The sequence below is a fragment of the Taudactylus pleione genome, unplaced genomic scaffold, assembly GCF_031769625.1.
Source record: "Taudactylus pleione unplaced genomic scaffold, aTauple2 ptg000842l, whole genome shotgun sequence".
Lineage (NCBI taxonomy): Eukaryota > Metazoa > Chordata > Amphibia > Anura > Myobatrachidae > Taudactylus > Taudactylus pleione.
This window is the reverse complement of record NW_028285244.1, coordinates 2899202-2922475: the sequence shown is the minus strand read 5'-3', so window position 1 is coordinate 2922475 and position 23274 is coordinate 2899202. Positions and strand designations below refer to the sequence as shown.

The 23274-nt window shown below is 43.1% G+C and overlaps 1 protein-coding gene across 1 annotated transcript in view; it reads right to left on the bottom strand.

The window, feature by feature from the left end:
* The window catches only part of MICU2 (mitochondrial calcium uptake 2), a 311942-nt gene that overhangs the window by 136398 nt on the left and 152270 nt on the right, over nucleotides 1–23274 (bottom strand). The window contains exon 2 of the mRNA XM_088458594.1: nucleotides 22004–22148. Coding sequence (XP_088314720.1) covers nucleotides 22004–22148 — 145 coding nt within the window. The remainder of the gene's footprint in view (nucleotides 1–22003; nucleotides 22149–23274) is intronic.

Here is a 23274-nt window from a genome sequence, read left to right as displayed (position 1 = left end):
ATGACTGTACCCTAAGGGTGAAGGATAAGCACAATTTTCCTATCTCTAGGGCATATCTTTGGGAACCACTGATTTACACTATTATTAATAGAGTGATATTACTGTATTGTGGTGGTTCTCAGACTTGGTCCTCAAGGCACCCTAACAGTCCGGATTTTAAGGATATCTATGATTGAGCACAGACTGTTAAATCAAATTGAATGAAGAACTAGTAAAACCACCTGTGCTTAGGTATGGATATTGTTAAAACCTGGACTGTTAGGGTGATTTGAGGACCAAGTTTGGGATCCACTGCTGCATTAGTTATCAAGGTATGTTTTTTTAATCAGAAAGCGTCCTATTATTTTGGGGCTGTCGCTTTCTGTGGCAGGTTTGGCAACGCTCTCTAAAGCTGGGTACGCACTATACGGTCGTGTACCCAGCGATGCGACACAAGCGCCCCCCCCCTGCCGACGGGCCATCATATCAGGTGGTCCATACATACTGGGCGATACGGCGCTCACCCGCCCGATATGCCGGCCCACGTCGCATAGGATCGTCAGTCGCATCGCATGATTTCACTGCATGTACAAAAGATAAGGTGATGCGGCTGACGACCCCACGGGAACGCGCACTGCACAATGTAGTGTGTACACACTGTACGATATTAACGATTTGTCATTCCAATGCCTTGGAATCGGCCAAATCGTTAACAATATCATGTAGTGTGTACCCAGCTTAAGGATAAGACTGTGAAAACCACTGAACATCACATATTTTTCATGTATGCAGCTATCTTTTAAGTTAACTGAATTTGCAAGATTAAAAACTCATTTCACTTGGACAATAAAAGTTACGGCAGAGACAAATAAAATAAACTAACTCTAGTCTTAGGGCCGTATTCAATTGCCGGCGAAAAGCCGTTTTCGTCGAAAAAGTTTAGCCGGTGACGTCATTTCGCCAGGTGAAAACTTATCCCCTGTATTCAATTCCAAAGACTTTTCACTGGTGCGGAAAGTCAATGCATTGGAATAGGCGAAAAAGATTTGCCTATGAATAGGGGTCAGTAAAAAGTGCAGAATTGCTGTTTTGGGGTACACACTTCTGAAAACCCCCAGCACCCTTGGTATAGTCCCCCCGAAGGTAAACTACGGCAAAACAAAATTTTAAAAATTCCTTGAGAACACCCCAAAAAAGTACTTTCGTTGGCGAAAAAAAAAAACGAAGTTGGGAGACAAAGTTAAAAACTAGCGAAATAGACTCCAGGGGGTCCCCAAGTATGCCCAGGTGTTTCTAAGATTGCAGGTGTTTGCGGCAGGTGGATTTTTTAAGTTTTCTATAACTTCACCTTAGCAACTTCAAAATATGCATGTACCCATTTTCAAGTACCCCAAATTTGCTGGGACTACTTACTTTGAAGAAAAAATAGAGCTAAATGCCATTCTTCACCACTTATGTAAAGACGCTAATTAGCAGCTATTGACAGCATTTAAGTACCCCAAATACCCTCAGCAGGACTATTCGGGGGGGTATCCATAGTGATCCCCAATGTCAGTGCATCTTTTGGGGGGTGTCAGGCTGATTTCCCCAAATCTGACAGGCCTTTTCGCTGGTTTCGAATTCGCCGGGTTCTCTTTATGTCGTTTTGGAATTGAAAACGGGGATAAGCGGGGACGAGTGCGATACTTTTCCGCATGCAAAACCATCGATGACGGCGAAAACCTCGGCAGCGGGACTTTTCGCACCTAATTGAATACAGGTCTTAGAGACAAAACTCCATATATTAAATATGTGGGTGATCATCATAGAGCTGAAAATTAATGATCAGTGCACAGAAAAGTAAATGTGTCATTTTACCAATATGAAACATGTATTGCACCTGTATCTCCAGCAAATGTGTCTCACAAGTATGACAAAATAATTCCATAAATTGTATATATATTGTCTGCTTTTATGTTTTATCCTTGGGTAAAGATATTTCTGTAGGAGAATGTGTTTTCTAAGGTGCTGCCGGCAACAATGAATGGTCCGTGCAGGTCCTATCTGCGTTCTCCCACCCTCCTCCCCCCTGATAGTACAAGTACAGCTGGGAAGCAGAGTCTGAGCAGACATACTGTAGGTGCTGGATGGTAACGGTCAGGTGATCTTATCAGGAAAGACAACAAGGCCAGTGCTGGCACTGTAAACTGGCCAACTTAACTAGATTCCGTTATAACTATTAGAGCAATTATACAGAGATTTTATAAACAACTGGGTGGCCGTTTGTTGAGATATGGCAGAGTTACTTTCTTTAATGTACTTTTTATGGGAACTTCTATAGATCATAGACATTTGCTTTCATTTTATTTTTATTTGCTGCTTATATAAATATGTGTAAAATATCAGTACCTCTGCTCTAAATTTTTCTTGAGATTTTAAAAAGGGAAAATTATTATTATTATTAAAGTAAATGTATTGTTTTATGGCTATGGTATATATGCCTTATACAGTATGGGAAAGCAGATGATTCAGCAGTTTTTCAGTGACTATAAATGTTCTAGGATGTGAATACCTGCACAAGTATGGGGAGGGGGCTTGCTGCAAATGTGGGATGTGGATGTCTAGATGCTGGTAATACTAAGTAGAGTATTTATATGTGCGATGTACAGGAACCGAAGTGACCACTGATGAAGGGAAATGGTCCTTAGGGACAAGCCACTGCTACGTCAGCCTCACAACAGGTCACAAGTTCAGGGGTACAAGATAACATGAGAAATCAACATAGGGTGTAGATGTTCCTCAGTAGGAAATTGAGGTAAAGTCAAGGGCACAGACACAGGCCTGCAAACAAGTCACAGTCAGGACTGAAGTGTATCAAGAGAACTAAAATGAGGAATACAAAAGTCAGGAGAGAAAACAGCGCCACATCCAGACACATGGGGTTAAATTTACTGATGTGCAGGTTTTAGAAGTGGAGATGTTGCCCATAGCAACCAATTTATCTAGCACCTTCTAGAAAATAGCTAGAATCTAATTGGTTGCTATGGGCAACATCTCCACATCTAAAAACCCGCACTTTAGTAAATATACCCCTAAGAAAAAAAAAAATAGAAAAAATGGAGACTATTATTAGAATATGAGATGTACTGAGGAGAGTAGAGAGAGAATACCATTAGTAAAGACTGATAGAAGGATAGTTGGAAAGTGAAGAGAAATAAAAAAAAAACAGGAAAATAAAATTAAATTGAAAAAAAAATAAATAAATTAAAAAAAAATTTGAGGGGGAAGAGCGATGACACTCAGTGTCCGTTTTGGTAGGCACACCTTTCAAGCATTAGAAAGAACACTCCTTTGCCCCCGACAGACAGTCAACAAAGTCCTCAAAACATTCCCTGGTTAATGAGGACAGGATAGCATCACACAGATGCTTCAGATTTGTTGGCTGCACTTTCATGTGGCAAATCTCCAATTACACCACATCCCAATAGAGCTTTTTGGATTGAGAACCTGGTGACTGCGGAGGCCACTGAAGTACAGTGAAACCATTATCATGTTCGTGGAACCATCGAGACGATGTGGCACTGTACAGATTTTGTGCTCACTGAAACCTATCACAGATTTATGGGGACTGAGACAAAAAAATAGGAAGTGTAGTGACTTGCTCATAGGCAGTAGTCATGGCGATGCTTTTGATCACCTATGTGACATTCGGAATGTTGAGACTCAGAAAGTCAACTCAAATTGACATTGTGAATGTGACAATTTTCAGATGATTTTAAGATTTGAATCAGATAAGGCGTGCACACTTCCGGAATGGAAAACTGCATCGTCGACATGCCGCTGGTCGATATGCTTGCAATGTCGAAATTTGGCATGTCGACTTCCTGTCCACACCGAAATTCTGACTGTCGACATTCAGAACATGTTGACATTCTGGTGTCTGTAAATTCTACCTAACCCTGCGGTTTACCTACCACAATTTTAAAAACAGTTACAAATTTGGGAAGGCAGAGTAAATTTACTTGGCAGTACAGAAGAGTCATCACTCCAAGGATAGAGTTATGTACAAGAGCTTCTGGGATACAATTTCAGCTCAGCTGCTGGAACCAGTGTTCACGGCTGTAATGACAGCTGCCATCTTTGATTCTCCTTCGGTGACGGCAACTGCCACCAAACATGGGTCTATTTCTATCAGCGATTGGGACACTGATAAAAAACCCCCCACTGGGCTAAGGGCCTGATTCAGGTTGGATCGAAATGCTGCGTTTGCACGCAACCGGCCACTGCGAAAATATGCTAATGAATGCATTCGCACTGCCATCGCAGCACAAGATGCAGACGCCCAGCACTACATAATGCCACCCCCTAACCCTCTTCTCACATCCGTACTAATGTGCAAGTATGAAAAAATGGGATTTTGGTACCTACGGGTAAATCCTTTTCTCTGATTCCACAGGGGACACTGGAGTTGCTTACGCTGGGTATAGAGGCGTGGATAACTGGAGCCGGCACCTTAAATAATTTAGAAGTGTGAAGCTCCTCCCCCTCAGTTTAGAAAATGAAAACAGAGAGGAGATGGAGAACAAGCGGAGTAAAAAAGGAGAGAAGAACACACAATAATCAAAGCATACAACATACGGAACAAACCAAACAGGCAGGCTAAGAGCGCAGAGGTGGGAGCGTCCAGTGTCCCCTGTGGAATCAGAGAAAAGGATTTACCGGTAGGTACCAAAATCCCATTTTCTCTTTCAGCCACTAGGGGACACTGGAGTTGCTTACGCTGGGGACGTCCCAAAGTTTTCCCCTCGGGCGGGAGCGCTCTGTGGGACCTGCAGAACCAGACGGCCAAAACTTGATGGCGAAGCAGCAAATGTATCAAAACTGTAACATTTGACCCACGTGTGAACTTTAGACCAAGTAGCCGCACGGCACAATTGTGACCTGGAGGCGCCCCTAACGGCCCCCCATGACGCACCCACAGAACGTGTGGAATGAGCCGAATGGACGTAGGAGGCAGACAGTCAGCACTAATATAAGCCTGAAGACTAATCAGCCTAATCCAACGTGCCAACGTCTGCTTAGACGCTGGTCAACCTCTCCGAACAGCATCATAGAGGACAAAAAAAAAACGACTCCGACTTGCGGAGGGACGCGGAGAGCTCTAACTACATCCAAAGTAGAAGAATTACCGGAGTCCTCCACCAAAGACGGTACCCAATAGGCTGATTGACACGGAAAGCTGACCCAACCCTGGGAACACAAGCTAAGGTGGCTTATAGGACAGAGCACCCAAAACTAAACTCTACGAGCCAAAGCTAGAGCCAGGAGGAGGACACTCTTCGAAGACAAATACTTAATTAAAGCTAAGTACCAGGGAGCTATCGGTGGTACAAAAGTAACGTCTGCCCTCAGGAATGAGGGCCAATTTTCGTTGAAAGAAAATAGAAAGGGCAGAACCTGCACCTTGAGAGTTCAAAGGTGAAGACCAGAATCCAGTCCCATCTGCAGAAAAAAAAAAAACAGAAACCGAGACAACCGGACGGAAGACCCGACTGGAACACCATTCGATATAAGAACGCCAGATGCGATAAAGCGCAGCCGAAACTGGCTTCCTGGCGCGTAGCATGGTGGGCATCAGAGTCTGGGATGCTTCTGCATTAAAAGATATCGGTTTCAGGAGCCACCCTGTTAACCGCAGTTGCGCTAAATTGGAGTGGACGAAAAGGACCCTGCTGTAGAAGATCCGTACGCAGATGAAGGGGAGACGGGTCGTCTACCAATAGGGACCGAAGGTCTGAGAACAAACTACTCCGAGGCCAGTTCGATGCCACGAGAAAGACAGAGGCTGACTCATGTCTTATCCTTTTTAGAAGGAAGAAGTGAAATCGGAGGAAAAAAGGTAAACGAAGTTGTAGATCCATGAAACTGTCCAAGCATCTACTGCCTCCACCTGTGGATCGCGAGTTCTTGACATTTATAGTGGGAGTTGAAGATTCAATCATGACTCCATGAGGTCCACCTGAAAACACCATCGACGTATCAGCGCGTTGAACACGTTTGGATGAATCTTCCATTCCCCGGGATGTACATCCTGGCGACTTAGGTAATCTGCTTCCCAGTGGTCCACACCCTGGATGAATACCACCAACAGGATCACTGACTTCTTCTCGGCCCACCGGAGAATCTGAGATACTACTCGCATGGCAAAGCGACTACCAGTCCTGCCCTGGCGGCTGATGTAAGCTACAGCCGTAGCATTGTCGGACTGAACTCTTACCGACGAGTCTTTTGCAACTCTGATGCTTCTATCAGAGCATAGTAGATCGCTCTGAGTTCCAACACATTTATGGGCCACTCTGATCCAGAGGGGACCATCGACCCTGAAAGTGAAAATCGAGGACTACTGCTCCCCATCCTCGAAGGCTGGCATGCGTTGTTACGATGATCCAAAACCATACCGAATGTTCGGCCCATTAAAAGACTGTTGTATTGTGTCCACCAGAGGAGGGCCACTCTGGTAACCTGGCTCAGACGGATTTGTCGCTGTAGAAGCAGAGGAGACCCTGACCCTTGTGACAACAGGTCCAGCTGAAACACTCTGGAGTGGATCTGTCCGAACTGTAGTGCTTCGAAGGCAGCTACCATCTTCCCTAAGAGACGCAGACAAAGAATTAGGGACACCTTCTTTCTACTGCTCCCTTCTTGAAGTTGATTATCCAAACGTGTTGGATTAGAGCGTGATATGTCAGTAAGGCATGGTTTGTTAGCAGGGATATCGATGGAGCCTTGAGGAACAAGTCGTCCAAATAGGGGATTATGTTTACTCCCGATGACCGAAGGAGAGCAATCATGACTGACATGAGATTGGTTAAAATGCGGGAAGCCGAGGATAACCCGAACGGCAATGCCCGAAAATGGTAGTGATCCTGCAATACGGCAAAACGCGGGAAGGTTTGATGTGGTTCCCAAAAGGGAACATGGAGATAGTCCTTGATATCCAGGGATAATAGAAACTCCCCTGGCTTCAACCACACAATGATGGACTGCAGGGACACCATGTTTAAACTATATATATCTTAAGATACAGGTTTTAAAGGACTAGAGGTCCTAAACCGATCCATCCGGATTTGGTACTACAAACAGGTTTCAGTACAAACCCCATACCTCGTTGATGTTCTGGAACCGGAACTAGCTGGATAGCCTGGATAGCCTCCCGGAGAACCCTGGCACTGTCTGCAGGTATTGGCAGACGTGTAGGGAAGTACCGAGATGAGGGGGGACTTCGAAGTCTATTTGTTACCGTAGGGAAATCAGTCTGTGAACCCACTGATCTGAAAAGGTCTAGTTCCAAACTTGTTGAAATTTCTGCAAAACGGGCTCCCACCGCAGGAGATCCCAGATGGGGCGGAAAACCGTCATGCCAGCTGTTTCTCAGCTGGTTTAGGTTCCTGTCGACCTGCAACATTGTGTGGACGACCTCTACCTCTGTCGCCTCTTGCTTGCGTGGGAGCACCTCTGGCTCTACCACGAAAGGAATGTGGCACACGAAAGGAAAGAAACAAAGGTCCCATGTAAGATCCTCTGGGAGCCGGAGCAGTCGAAGGGAGGAAGGAAGACTTACCCCCCCATGTGGCCTGGGATATCCATCTGCCCACTTCCGGGCCAAAAAGAATGTCACCAGTGAATGGTAAACCCTTCACCGCATGCTTTCTGCATCCGGTTACCAAGCGCACAACCAGAGGGCTCAGCAGTTTGAAATAGCAGAAGCAGATAAGAGAGCTCCTTAGAAGCTTCTCCCAGGTAAACTGCAGACTCACGATGTGTTCTGCCAGAAGAACGTAACTGTGCCCTGGAAGTACCTGATTAACGCAATCAACTGGTCAGCCCAGCAAATTATAGCCTTGTTAACCCAGGCGGTAACTAGCATAGGTCTAAGTTAAACTCCCGCTGCAGTATAAATAGAGCGCAGCGCTGACTCCAACTTGCAATCAGAAGGGTCCCTCAACAATGAGGCAGCCCGTACTGGGAGTGTAGTTTTCTTAAAGGGACAGTGAGCAGACGCGTCAACAGGGGGAGATGTTTCCCCCTCTTCTATCATGGATGACGGAAATGGGTAGCTGAACAGGAACAGACGAGGAATTTGGAACCTCTTATATGGTTGATTCCAGAAAATTTTAGCCTACAGCACCTGGTATTCCCAGGCAGTCTCCCATTAACCAGGCCTGACCCTCCGAGATCAGGCGTGTTCAGGGTGGAGTGCCCCTAGGGCCGCGAAAACTGAAAAACAGACGACCCTTTTTATTGGTCACTGAGAAGATAGGTAGCGTCCAATTACATTGTAATTGTTCCAGGCTAACTGGGTACTGCTGTTCTGACCCTGACACAGGGAGTAACGTACTCAAATAATACACATTCCTGGGATGCAGGAACTATATCCACAGGTAGATTAAATACCTGCTTGACCGCCAGAAATAAGAATTCCACCCCAGTAGAGGCAGACTCTATATATGGCCCACAGATAGGGGCGTATCAGATATTAAACTGATAAGAACAGATACTAAATGGGACTCTCTTGATTTGTTTGCCTGTTTATTGCAGCTCTTTTTAACTTGATCTTAGCCAAAAGGCAGAGAAAATCTTGAGGCGTACCGTCATTTTTTTATACAAACTTCCTCCATTCACGTTCCTTAGTATCCTCTGTTGTGAGGATTTCCTTGTCAGACCCTCACTGACTGGAGAACAGTCGTTAGGGGCAGTCTTTGGTAGGAAGTGGAGGGAGTTGAAACAGCGGTACCTATAACCTGTACCAGGGTGTCTAGAGACTTGGTTAACCCTGACACCCTGGGAGGTGCGAGTCTCAGTCAACTGTGATGTTAAGTCAGCCATAACTCGTACCATGCCATAGGTGATAGATTACTAAACAAGCATCACATAACATGCTTGTACAAAGAGTTTGGCATTCAACCATAGTCACCCATACAGAGGGACAGATACAGAAGACAGAAGGCTAGTTTGGGAAACAGAGGAGGAGATCACACAACTCCCTTCTCAAATAATTGATTCCCTGCTGTACTCTCCCCTGTGCTCACAGGCTCCCAGGGATGCAATCAGGAGAACCAGCCCTTCTGTAGTAGTGCTGCTACACTCTTCCTAAATTGGAGAGCTGCAGTCACGCTGTTCTAACAGCCGTTGCCGCTCTGAATGGAGACAGAGAGCCCGCGCTGTTAGGCTCCGCCCCCCTTCTTCATGCCCTAAGGGCTCTGAAAATGGCAGTCGCGCTGGAGCTTTCACCTCCCCCTGTGAAGCCCCGCTGAGGAGCGATATGCGCGGGTGCCAGCGGGGAGAGAGAAGGAGGGAGTATGTAATATAGAGCAGCGCTATAGCGCTATGCTCTGAAGCCAGGGTCGGCAGCGGGGACAGGAGCCGGGGGATGCGCAGCTGATGTACTCACTGCGTCCCTTGGGTGGCTTCTCTGATAACAGCACTCCTGCTTCTCACACTGTCTTGTTCTCAGTGCTTGTAGAAGTGCTGTGTGGCGATAAGGAGCGGTCAGTTGCTTTTTTGATAAGCACTGTGCACTCCTTCCTGTATAACAGGGCGCCAGGTACCCAGACCCCACCTTTCAAGAGGTGGTGAAGGGTACCAATAAAGTGTAAAAGATGCTATTAAAATAAAATAAATGTATTGCTGTAGCACAGCAGATTGTGACCAGCTCCGTAGGCACATTTTCTAAACTGAGGGCTGGTGGGGAATAGAGGGGGAGGAACTTCACACTTCTAAATTATTTAAAGTGCTGGCTCCAGTTATCCACGCCTCTATACCCAGCATAAGCAACTCCAGTGTCCCCTAGTGGATGAAAGAGAAATTATCGGTAACATCGGACCTACATGCACACTTGTGGTTGACATGACCCTGCGCAGAAGTTGCTAAACTTCCTGCACGCAGTGAGTACTCAGACTACGTATGGGTTTGCTGTGAAAAATGTATGCACGCCCCTGCAATGGCGTTCGAACACACTGACACGCCTGCATTCGCACGACCACCCAACCGTCACCACCCACAAACGGCGTACTGCCTGTGATAGCATTCCTGATCGCAGCATCTGGTTGGTGCACACGCACTTAGTCTTACACGCATGCGCAGATTGCAAACATCGGCCGGCTGCGTGAGAACACAGCATTGCAATCCAACCTGAATCAGGCCCTAAGCTTTAGTTACTACAAACCTACAGATAACCATCCATGCAGAAAAAAAATAATTTTCTAGAACCAGAGGATGAATTAGGGTCAGTTAAAAAAAAATAAAAAAATTAAAGACAGTTATGATACAAAATATATTTTTTATTTTAATATTTTATTCATTTTAATATTCATATATATGTACTTATATATTTTTAATATTTAAATAACTAATTGTAATGTTAATATTTCTATAACATTTCTATATTTCATATTTTTAAGATAGATCTAAAAATATTATTCATTTAATATTCATTGGTTTAATATTCATACAGTGACTGATTCATATTGTGTTCTCCACCTTCTGCCATCTTTCCTCGCTCTAGTCGTACCAGTCCGCCAAGCAGCTGCTTGTTTTTATTGGTGGTTCTAATGCAGCTAACTTACAATAGCCACATGCACCGTCAACAGCAGCAGCTACAACTGTTATTTGTCTATCTTTTGCATTTTAGATTGTACTCTCCTTTGGGTAGGGCCACATCTACTTTTTATTTACCATCAATAGTTTTTTAGTGAATGTTTAATGTCACTGTTCGCAATTTGTTAGTGTTTAGATCCCCTCAAAATGCAACGCTGCGTAACAGGTCAGCGCTTTATAAATAAAAATTATAATAATAATACCACTAGGCCTATTGTAACCCGACATTTCTTGCACATCTCAATTTCTGCATAATATGGTTCACTGTAATTCTGCCTTATCTGCATTAACTGAGATAAGCTATGAAAATAGAAGTAAATGTGTAACTAATGAGCATGTAAAGATTTACATCTTGTCCATGTTAGATTGCCATGATATGAAAGCAATTAACTTATTGCTTTATAGCTCAAGTTGATGTTTAGTTTGCTATATTAGATTGTAAGCTCTCACGAGCAGGACGTTCCCTACCCTTCATTTTCATCTCTGCACTTGTTAATGTCTATTTTCTCCAATGTCTGGCCCTGCAGAGCCTTCAAATCAAAAAGAATAACAAAGGTACAGAATGACAGAACAGTGGTCTCCTAACCAATAGTCACATCTTTATGCGCTTTGTTTATACAGTAACAAGAAATAACATTTAGGAAGCCTGGGGAGAGAAAAACAGGCGGTTCTTTTTTGTTTTAATTTTTGCACAATCATTTTTAATGGCATTTATTTACTTTTACATCAACTAAAATACGTTGATTGTGAGCAGATGAACTCCAATCAGTTATAGGAGATCTGATGACAAATTATAGCACAAGTATATACTTAAGTATAACTTTGCAAATAAAATAAATATACAATCTATTGCGGTCTTGTTTTATTTCTAATTAAGTTTTGAACAGAAGAAAGAAAAGACTTATGGACATCAGTGCACTATCGACATAGGAAAATAAAACAAAATTTTATTAAAGGTCACTTCAAATATATTAACATTCCATGTACGATTAGAATCCAATGGCAAAATAATTAAAATCTAAAAGGTAAGTTGAAATGTGTAGGAAATATAAAAAAAAAAAAATTAAAATTTTATTTTCTTTGCCTGTTTTTAGTGCACCGATATCTAGAAATCTCTTCCTTTTTCCTGTTCGAAACGGTTTGATCTTTTGGATATTTTTTTTTTTGGAAGACATTTTGACACATCCCACTAAATTCACGAAAATCACCCAAACTGTAAATCTATTAAATATTATGATAGGAAAATTTGAGGCAAAGAAGTTGAAAGGTGTATTGGAAGCTAATTGTAAAAGGGGGAGTAGTATCAAACCTTGGCGAGAGATAAAGCATCAACCAATCGTCTCCTGTCATTTTGCAAACACAGTGATTGGTTGGTACTTTATCTCTCTCCAAGGTTTGATAAATGTCCCCCTAAATATGAAATTATGTGGTGTATTGGTCTTCTATGGCTCTGGACTGGAACTTCAAATGTCTATGGCGAAGATGTATCAAGTGTACTAAAGGGGACAGGAGGAGATGTTGCAAATAGCAACCAATCAGCTGCTGCTTATCATTTTATAGAATGTACTTGATGAATGACAGTCAGTAGCTGATTGGCGGTTATGGGCAACTGGTCCTCTTTAGATGGTCCACCCTCCCCTCCAGTCTACAGAAGTTTAATGACAATATTTTATGGCTTCTGCAGAGATTGCTTGGCACATTTTCTAAATTTACTCTTCACAAGTTTACACCACACCGGGGTTAATTCTATGAAATGTAACTACACTCAAGGGAAAAGTATGCGGGCAAACCAGTACAAAGTACAATATCTTTGTCCTAAACAAGATAATAGTGATCAAAAGCATTTGGGGACCTTCCCTCTCTGTTTGCTAAGTCAATATCATGGAAATGGGCCAGGGAGCCGATTATCAGCTCATCAGTTAAACGAATAGGACTGTAAATATTTTTCTAGGTTATCGCAGGGGTAGTAAATATCTTTGCAGGTGTGATTCAGTTGATTGAAGCATCAGAAGTCTCCCAATTTCTCTTTTGTGTATCAGACAGAAAAATCGGCTATAAAACGCTTCTGCGTGGGGGCGGAGGGTGTTGGGGAATGTCACAAAGTTGAAACCGGTGGAAAAGCTGGTTCAAGATCAGTCAACATGTAAGTGCCTGGACATAGGTTTTATTGTCTCAAGTGTATTTGAAGTGTGGTTATGTCTAATCCAGACATATATGCTTATCTTTAGGAGGCAGAGCTCAATTCATCAGTGATTGCATAACGCTCACAGGAGTGGTTGGGAATGTATTTCGCAGAGGACTTGTGAGTATTAGCTGCACATTGCTCTGACATACTGTATAACAGTTGGCCGCTGTCCAACTTAAACAAAGGCCCTCACACAACAGATCGGGATATCATTTTGCTTCTAATTGTGTCATCACAGAGCCAACATCAAGGGATTCCATTATTAAAAATCATGTACCTTTAAATGTACAGTGGAGCCATGAAGTCTATTGTTGCGCATTGCAAACAGGACATAGGTACTTTTTTTGTTTTCATCTCTTTGACTTTTATAGAACTAGAATTCCTTCCATGGTGTCTCAATAATGGGTTTTTGTTTCCATTACATCCCTCTCTGTTAATGGCAAGTTTATTTTTTAGTTTTTTTTTTTTTTTTTTTTTTTTTAAATAGGAGTAAGTTTTCAGACAAAAAAGTGAGAATAGTTAAAAATGTAGTTACACATAGGGAAGACTGAGGGGTGATGTGTTTTTCATCCTGAGTGCAGTAGGGCACCAGCTATGGAAACTGCACAAAACACAGGTGCTCACAACATCGGTGTCCCATTCCCATCTCCTGAAAAAAAACACGTGCTGCTGTGAGCATTATTGATAAAAGTAATGTCATTGTGTATGTGTGCATGTCACATCTAACGTGCCCAGCGCCTGCCCCAGAAAACACTGTGTGCCATAGCTGCAATGACAGGACCGACGGCAAAGCAGTGAAGAGTACTAGGAACTAGGTTAATGGGAGGGGGAGTGACGGTGGAGGTGGTCTTGAAGACGCCGGGTCCTTGCAGGACAGAACACCAGGAACGGTGGAAATTATGAGGGCAGCGAGCGGGGTGGGTACAGAGCAGGAGTGGCATCATAAATGGACCAGATGCTTTCTTGTTTTGGTGGCTACAAAGTTTAGCAAATTTACATTAATAGAAATTTAGATTCATCAGATCAGTTTGTCCTTTCAACTGTACTCAGCACTCAAGTCCTGTAAGACATTAGTGAAGGGGACAGACTGTGAAACACATCGTAATATTGGAGCGGTTTCATTATTAGGACACCTCATACCATACAACTAACGTAGCAAGGTTTGTTCCTCAGTTAATCCAACTCCGGATTTCCTCACTTTCTTTGTTCTAGGACTAATCAGGTATCCAGAAATCAACAGCAAAAGTGAAAGTCAACACATCGATAAGAAAAACTATTTTATCAAGAACATATTTGGAACGTAATGGGTCTCTCTTTTAGTAAACAGCAATGTGGAATAGAAACAAACATGTTTTTTCCCATTTTCCTTTTCAAACAAAGACGGGGAAAGCAGATTAAGGGTACTTAGGAAAACACTGCATGATGTATTTTTTTATTTATTTTTTTAAGTATTATTCTTTTATTATTTTAGTTTCAAAAATGACATAGGCCAAGAAAGAAAAGAAAACAAAAAAAAAAAAGAAATAGAACAATTCCAGAGTCTCATAATATCACACCTTTCAGTATAATTCATGTAATTTATATATAGGTAAAAAGTTTCTTTATTTCTTTATTTTTTAAGTGAACAGAAAAAGGTTACGAGTTATGTGATTATTCTACATAAGTAGTGTGAATACATGTATAGAAAGATAAGATATCCTTCTCTATTGGTGGGTACACACTTGTGTGCGTCGGCCAGTGTGTACAGACGATATGTCCTAACAACGTCATTCACAGACATAGCGCGTCGGCTGTGCTGCACAGATATATTGGTGCCTCGTGTTGTGTGTATGGGCGGTCAGCCGACCACCCCTACACTTGCTGCAGAGGCCGCCGGTGACTGACAGCTCAACTGGGCGGGCACATGTAAATGCCAGCCCAGTTGTGAGGTCAGTCACGACACATCGGGCCGACGATTGGCAAGTGTGTATGCACAGATGGCAGTTCCGTCAGATCCCAGCTTTAGTCTGCCTCTGACATCACTTGTCAAAGCCTTGGAGAGAGATGAAGTACCAACCAATCAGCTCGTCACTTTACAGGATGTGTTTAAAACATAACAGTTAGGAGTTGATTGGTTGGTACTTTATCTCCATTCACCATATCTCTCTCCAAGGCTTAGTACATAGACCCCCATTTCCTGTACAGATAAACTTATACGACTGCCTCATACTTTTATATGGGTAAGAAACAGCTAGCATATTGACTTCTAACAGCCTTCCATTTCAAAGAGCGGTTTGCATTTTCCCATCAATATTTGACAACTAGTAAGACATCAGGTTAGTCACCTACAGAACGGTCAGGTTAGACAGAATCATGGGCATGCAGACGGCTGTTCCAGTTTAGAGTAGCTCTATGCCCTGCCTCCACATTATAATGTTATCACACATATAAAAATATGTGACAACAATAGAAAATGACAGAGCAGTAGGAGCCATCACATCAATGACTGGATTGTATAGCAGATATCCTGTATAACATCTTAGCTCAGCCACTGGGTCGAGTGACTTTAACAATCATTGTTGTCTCCATAACTGGTCTTTCTTCAGTAATCTCAACTGTCTCTTTGGCGCTTGTGTGGTACATAAGTCTTAATGTGCGTATACACTGGGCGATTAAAGTGGACGACTGAACGATAACGATATCGTTATCGTTCAGTCGTCCATTTTATCGTCTATTTTTAACACAAAACGATGAATGATAACGACGACGCGTGTTCCTGCGGGTCGTTCGTCATTATCGTCATCGGGTAAACGTGCAGGCCAACCTGACTGTGTTGTCACGTTGCTGCATGTTATGGAATGGGGGAGAGAGCCCGGCGCTGAACGATATCGTTAATGATATCGTTCAGCGGGTGTGCTCAATGTCATGAACGACATTGAGCACACCCTGCCGGGGACACACTAGACGATATCGCTCAGGGAGCATATCGGCTAGTGTGTACGCTCCTTTAGCGCGCTGTTCCCAGGAGTGAGCACGGCACCAATGAAAGACACTGTGCTGCTCCAAGATGGCAGCTAATCACAAGAGTGCCCAAGTAGCACAAAGCTTTTAACTTCTTGTGGGAATTCAGGAGCTTGGCATAATCAATACTTTACAAGACAGGATGGAAATATTAGGTGATTTATTTTTAAGGTACATTACAGTTGTGTGGTCCTGACCCAGGAGACACATGTCGATGAAATAGATTTGAACCTGATTGTAATAAATGGGTAGCGTGATTGGAAGAGAAGAAAGAGTTAGTACAGAGGAGTCCTCACTCGTCTTTGCTACAGTCGCGTCAAACAGCCCCTCTTGGCGCGCAAGGCAGGGCCAGATTAACAATGGGGCGGATCTTCTTTTTTAGCCATAAATGTATCTAAGTCACAATGCAATACGACTAGGACGCACCAGGAGACTGTGCTGATTAAGTTGATATGTGACACTTGTATATGTGTGTGTGACTGATGACCTCATTCAGAGTCGGTCGTTGCAGCCGCACAGTCGTATGCCACCGATGTTCGCTAAACAGCGCATGCGTAAAATTTGCAATGCGCGCGTGCAAACTAGCTATTGCGATCAGAAATATCTCTCTCTTTCAACTTGGCCAGGTCGTTAGTTTGAGTGACAGGATGAGGCGCTTGTGGGTGGTAACAGGGGAAGGTGCTTGTGAACGGGGGAGTGGAGATCCGAACGCAGGCGTGCCTGACTATGCGAACGGCGTTTTATGGGAGTGCATAATTAACAAAGTAGCGTCATGGCACATGTGACATGGGAGGTTTTTACACTGACTTGATCGTAGTGCTTAAGAGAGGGTATGGTCAACCTTAAGCTCTACGAGCAGCTCCGATGATTCCCGATGGTCTCGATTAATCCTTATATGCCCGGAGATGACGTGTAATGCGAACGAAAAGGGGGCGTATTTTTAGTCTTACGGCCGCATCCTCCCCTCGCTCGTCCAGCTAACGATCTCATCTTAACAACGCAACTTGCGAGCGCTTCATTTGCATATCCGGTCCCTTTTACCTTACAACCGTGCGGCCGCAACGACCGACTCTGAATGAGGTCCTGAGTCTCTAGATCAGCATGCAAAGTGCTACAAAGCAGCGGTCACAGCTTTTTGAGCTGCACGGGACCTGGCGACTCATTCACGCTAGGCAGGTCGTGCTGCGTATTGAGGCTAGATGTAAGAGGGATACATATGTACAGAGTGGTATGTAAAAGAATAGTGATTTGTTTAAATGATATTACCTATAACTTTAATAGTGAGGTTATATAGGTGTATGAGCATATGAGACGGGGAATTCATTGCTCAGTGTTGTAGAATGGCAATCCACATCCATCTATGTCGCAAGTTTTGCTTTGCACCCCCATAGGGGGAATTCAATTCTGTGTCGTACAAGAATAGCACATCGTGTCCGCCGACATCACAAGAATTCTATCCGATGTTTAATAATCAATCGGATTGGTACTTTTTAATTAGTGTTCGCTTGGAGATCCTGTCCCCAAATTGAATTATTGGTGTCTTTTGATCCTCATTGGTTGCAGTGTTTAACACATTTATTGGAGTAGTTTTCTTTCTTCTAGTTCGTTATATATCTATATTGTTGCTCTGGGGTGCACCTCTTATGGAGTCTATTATAGGCCGATAACAATATATGGTCGATATTTTTTCCCCCACCCCCTTCTTTTCCCTACACCTGCATAAAATAATCCTCTAAATACAGGATTGCAGATAATACAGAATGGATTATGTAACTCTAGGACAGGCCCGAACTTATGGTAAAACTAAAAGTCCAGTATACCCTGCCAGAGATCAGCATGCTGCGGCTCGTAGTTTCACAAAAGTTGGAGAGGCACAGGTTGCCCAGGGATGAAAGATTTGCAAACGGATGGACGCCATGTAAGTAGCCCAGCCCTTTAGCCGTGTTGCGTGCTGCACTGAGAATGCATTCTCTTGCTTGAAAGAAAGGCATCACTTGTAGCAACATAGTAATAGGACATCTCTGAGAGAGTCATATGCTAAGGATTAAGATTGGCTATTACTGTAGGCGCATATGATCCATCACCACACCAAGGTCAGAGGCCTGAGGGAGAAACTGACAGGTTATGCCATCAGGAATGAATCAGGTGGGCTCCTAAAGCTGCGTACACACTGAACAGATATCTCCAGATCGAGTGATCTGCAGATGGTCGTTCATACACACTGAACGACCATCATCGGTCTCTGGGCGCGGGTCCCACTGGCCGGGGAACGCGTCTCGCCCCCCTCCCCGCAGCCTCTGCTGCAAGTGTTAGGCGGTCGATAGATGTATCTGCCATCGGCTGTGCAGCAGAGCAGACTTAATATGTCTGTGAACGATGTGGTTCACAGATATATCGCTGGTAAACAGTGGCCGACGGGCATCCGATATATTGGCCGATCAATTGATGGGCCAATATATCTGCCAGTGTGTACCCAGCATAAGACTCATGTTACTCCTGCAGTTGTCCTCATAAACAGCAAATGTATTGTGAGTGCTTGCAGTGATTCCTCCTGCTTCCCATGTAGTGTAAGCGAGTGGATCTTGCAGAGAAGATAGTAAGAGGGGTGTAAGAGGGCAGCCTAACACCCTAGCAGTCTTAAACTTTTTGCATATATTGGTATAGTGCTGAATTGTAATTGTCAATATTGACGCTGTACCTATTCGGTCATACACAGCAAATGTAACATCTACAGTACATGCAGAAATTTATACATATACATTTGGGATCTGTTATTTCTTACAGATGTCTTCGTTTTATTATTCCTTACATCATAAACGACAATCATTCTGGGATTTTTTTTTTGTACAAGTAATGTGAAAAACATTTCAAGCACAATGCATGCAGAAATAAAAACAAATTATACGTGTAAGGAATGTCATCGTGGAATTTCCTTCAATTAAACCCAAGATTTTAAGTTCGTGAGGAGATTACAGAACAAAGAAATGGAAAAATTATGTTTATAGAATTAACGAGCGTTTAATTCTCTGAAGATTACAAATAGTCTCAATATGCAGGTGAAACAGTGCAATGATAATGGATATACAGACACTGGAGAGATGGAATCTGTATATCAAATAAGCCCCAGTAACATCAGCATTTTCCAATGTTCTGCCCAATACAGCTGATTATTATTACATAGCTGCTGGTTTTACCTCCCTCTATCTATACAGTACTAACATTTCCAGCACTTCTCTTGAAAATTGCAACTTAAAAATAAATACTCAAACTGGGTATAATAACACTAGCTGTAAATTGATTACATAGTATATTTAAATTTACTAAGTATTAATGACGTGTTGGGGAGACCTAAGATCGGATTGGGTACGGGATCCCGATGCACAGAATACTGGCACTCAGAATCCTGAAGCCGGAATCCAAAATAGTTGGAAATACCGACGCTTGTAGGTAAGTATCTAACCCTATCCCCCCCCCCACCCACCCACCCCACCCCCCGCCCCACCACCACCAGGCTACTCTAATCCTCTCCCTGGTGCCTAACCCTAACACTTATCGTTGGGATGTCAGCAGTCGGGACTACGGCGCTGGGATACCGACTACATCCCATATAAACATGCGAGATGATGGTAACCAGTCAGGGCCAGATTAACAATGGGGCGGATGGAGCTGCAGCTCCAGGCCTCAATATAATATATTTTTTATTTTTACACTTTTTAATATTTTTTTTTTTGTAAGCATGCACTGATCACTGATCTGTGCATGCACCTTTGTCATATAGTTCAGCCCACATATCGCTCACGATCTAAAGATTTGAAAATGGTTAGATCGTACACGATATATCGTTTGTCAGATTGTACCGTTTATGCACAATATCGGGTCTGGGATGGCCGGGGAGAATTCAAGGGAAATCACTGACATCGCATCGTTTGCAGGTTGTCTAGTGTGTAGGCACCTTAAGTCACTCACTAATGAAAATGATTTCAACCCAGTATCGCTATTTTCACTGTGTGTCAGCAACATGTTCAATTTAACTACTGTAATGCTATAAAAGTGGCTATTACTACCAAGTCACCTCTTGCCAGAGTACGTACTATCACTAGTTCCTAGTAAAATGCAAGTCTGCTTTCTTGGTACTATGTCACACTTCACCATGTGTTGGAGATAAGTGCACGTGTTGCCTTGCCGAACTACAGTTTCAGCTATCGCTGTGTATAGTGGATTAGTAAATGTCTATTTTAGAAACTAAAAAAATAAAAGTAGAACATAAACAATAGCTTGCATTACAATTTACTCATATTTACGATATTATAACATGCTAGCCAGCATAGCCTGGCTTTTATTTACTAATTTTTTCTGTCTCCACGACACCCCCCCCCCACACGCACAACTATCCCCTCTCTCTCTTTCCCACCAACTCTCTCTATAATCGCCACCTCACTCTCAACTAGTTATCACTGACACTGATGGCTGGGGTCAGAGTTCAGACCAACTGTTATCACATGCCAATGTGATGACATCATTTTTACCAGCAGTCGATTTTATTATATAAGTTGACAACAAAATAAAACATGAGCTAGTGTACAATCTTCAAAAAGGCATTTAGCTATAAAATTAAGATACAAGGTAAGAGATATCATAGCCTAAAAACCTATGATACAAAAACAAGAAAGAGGAAATCTATAAGTCATTGCCGCTGCGTGATAATGTTATACACTAAATCATCATAACTGAGAGCTTCCTCTGCAGTCACTGTGAGGAGTTCTACTAAAGCAACGTAGTGAGGTGGTTGCAGGTTGGGGAAATATAGTATTAACTTTTAAAAGTAATTCAGCTTTTTATTCCATCCAAATCACAGATAAACATTTAAAGCTGATGACACCAGCCCTGTCCCAGATGTGTTTGGCCTAATGAGATGAGATCAGGTCGATTGCCCGGATCATATCTGGCTCCATTGCAGCCTCTTAAGTGTGGATGCACACACAAAGCAAACTGATTTCATCCTGGCACAGCATTTCTCGTGAAGATCATTAGCAGGAATCAATGTGGTTTTCAGCCCACATACAATGAGATATTGGGTCAGCTGTCAGATATTGGCAGCCACATCACAGTCCATGCTGGCACCTTCAAATCACAACCACTCAAGATAACAAGTTCCATACCGGTGTATAATTTACAAGGAAGTTTACAAATTTCCCTGAGGGTTATTAATTTAGTTCTCTGAAGTTACATTCAGATCAGCGCTTTCATGTTCTGCACTGTTGGATCCCTATCATTTCTTCTAATGAGAAGCGGCAGCACTAAACGCTGCTCCATCTCTACCTATAACCTTTTCCCAGTGGGGTGTGAAAGAAGACCACAGATCTCTTGTCTTTTGCAGACAGCTCTTGTGCTGGACTGATTTTATAACTCCCATGCACAAGGTAAACAGGTTCAATTCAGAAATGATTCACAAAGCAGGAAGCTCCTGTCTGCCCTGTCCCACTCACTCTTCTCATCCTGTAATTATTGCGTGAAGGGTTCTCCTGGACTCTACAATCTCTGTTGGTATAATGAAGCTGGTGTTCTTGGTACGGCAAGATGAATTCTGCAGGGGCTGGCTACGGTGTCTCGGAGATCAGAATACCAACAGTCAGAAACCCAACAGGATTAAATAAATATCCTAACACATTTCCCTCAGAATAACCCTAACCCTCCATTCCCGCAGCCTAACCCCAATCCCCCCCCACCGCACAGCCTAACCCTAACCCTCCCCCTAGTGCCTAACCCTAACCCTCCCCCTAACACTTACCGTCGAGATGTCAGCGGTTGGGATTCTGGAGCCACGATTATTGTGCCAGTATTTTGACCCCCGGCATACCGTCCCCTGGGATGCCAACTACATCCCTTCTGCAGCACCTGCTGATATAATGCATTGTGCCTGCTGTTGTAATATGGTGGCCTCTGCTGCTATAATAGGCTATTCCACGCTGGTCATTGTTAGGTAGGACATACTAGGTTAGTAGACCCACACAAAAAAACAAACAAACATGCTTGGCCCCACCACCTGTTCTTACAAAGTGACATGCACTTAGCTTGTGGGGCTGTCTCCTACCTTTCTAGGAGAATGGTTTCGGCTTGGAGTTTAAACATACCAACAAATTAAAAAGGAAAATACCCAGCATTTGTCCCTGTGTACAAACTAATTGACTGTGTAATGGGACTTACGCTGCACCTGCTCGAACATGACAGAGAAGAGGAAGTCGCGTGGGGTCATGTAATATTCTCCATCATACTCCAGCGAGGCAAACTGCATGAAGCGCTGCTTCCGGAGAGACTGCTTCTCCTGTGCCTCATCAACAACTTCCACATTCTGCAACAGAAAAGAGCAATTAAAAATACAGTTACATGAAAGGAGGAAAGGTGATCAAAGTTGGGGCTAAGCACGAATGTAAACAATAGGAGGAACACGGTGATAGCGGTACAAACAAAGCTGTAAACACTTCATGAGTCTAAACGTTTCCAGCTAATAGCGTGTACTAAATACGAGGATTGTTCAAAAAGTCATGCCTAAATGCTCATAACTCTGAAATAATATGCAACATTTATTTGAAACTTTGTCAGTTTGTAGTTTAATATGTCTACTAACTATATATGTATTATTGTTTAGGTAGTCCAAGAAATACCATGGAATCCAAGATGAAACAAAGAGCAGTGATTGAATTTCTGGAAAAAGAAGGCTGCAGTGCTACAGAAATCCACAGAAGACTGAAAAAAGTGTATGGTGAGCGTACAATTGACTATAGCAATGTCAGAAGGTGGATGAAGGGTTTTCAATTGGGAGAATTGTCCGTGTGCGACAAACCTCGTGGTGACCAACCATCAACTGCAGTGACAGCAGAGAACCGACACAAAGTCGATGCCATGTTTCAGAAAGACCATCAGAGATATCAGTGATGAAGTTGAATGTAGCCATGGCACTGTAGAAACACTAATCAATGATTTGGGATATCGTAAAGTGTGTTCTAAATGGGTACCAAAGCAGTTAACCAGGGATCATAAGGCCCAGAGGTTGAAACTGTGCAATGACCTTTGGACCAACTTTGAAGACATCCCTGATACGTTTTTGGAAAATGTCATTACAGGAGATAAGACCTGGGTATTCCTTTATGACCCAGAAACAAAGGCCCAATCAAAGCAATGGAAACACCTAAGTTCACCTAGGCCAAAAAAGTTTAAAATCACACATTCTTCTGGGATTGCCGATGTGTTATTCTCATCGATTACTTGGAACCAATCAATCAACAGTGATCGATACATTATTACACTTAAGAAGCTGAAAGAAGCCAATCGCAAAAAAAGGTCAACAATTCGTCTGTCAATTGTCATCTTACACCACGACAATGCCAGACCTCACACTTCGATGGCAACATCTGCGGCCATTGCCAAATGGGGTGGGCAATAATGCCACATCCACCATACAGTCCTAATTTGGCCCA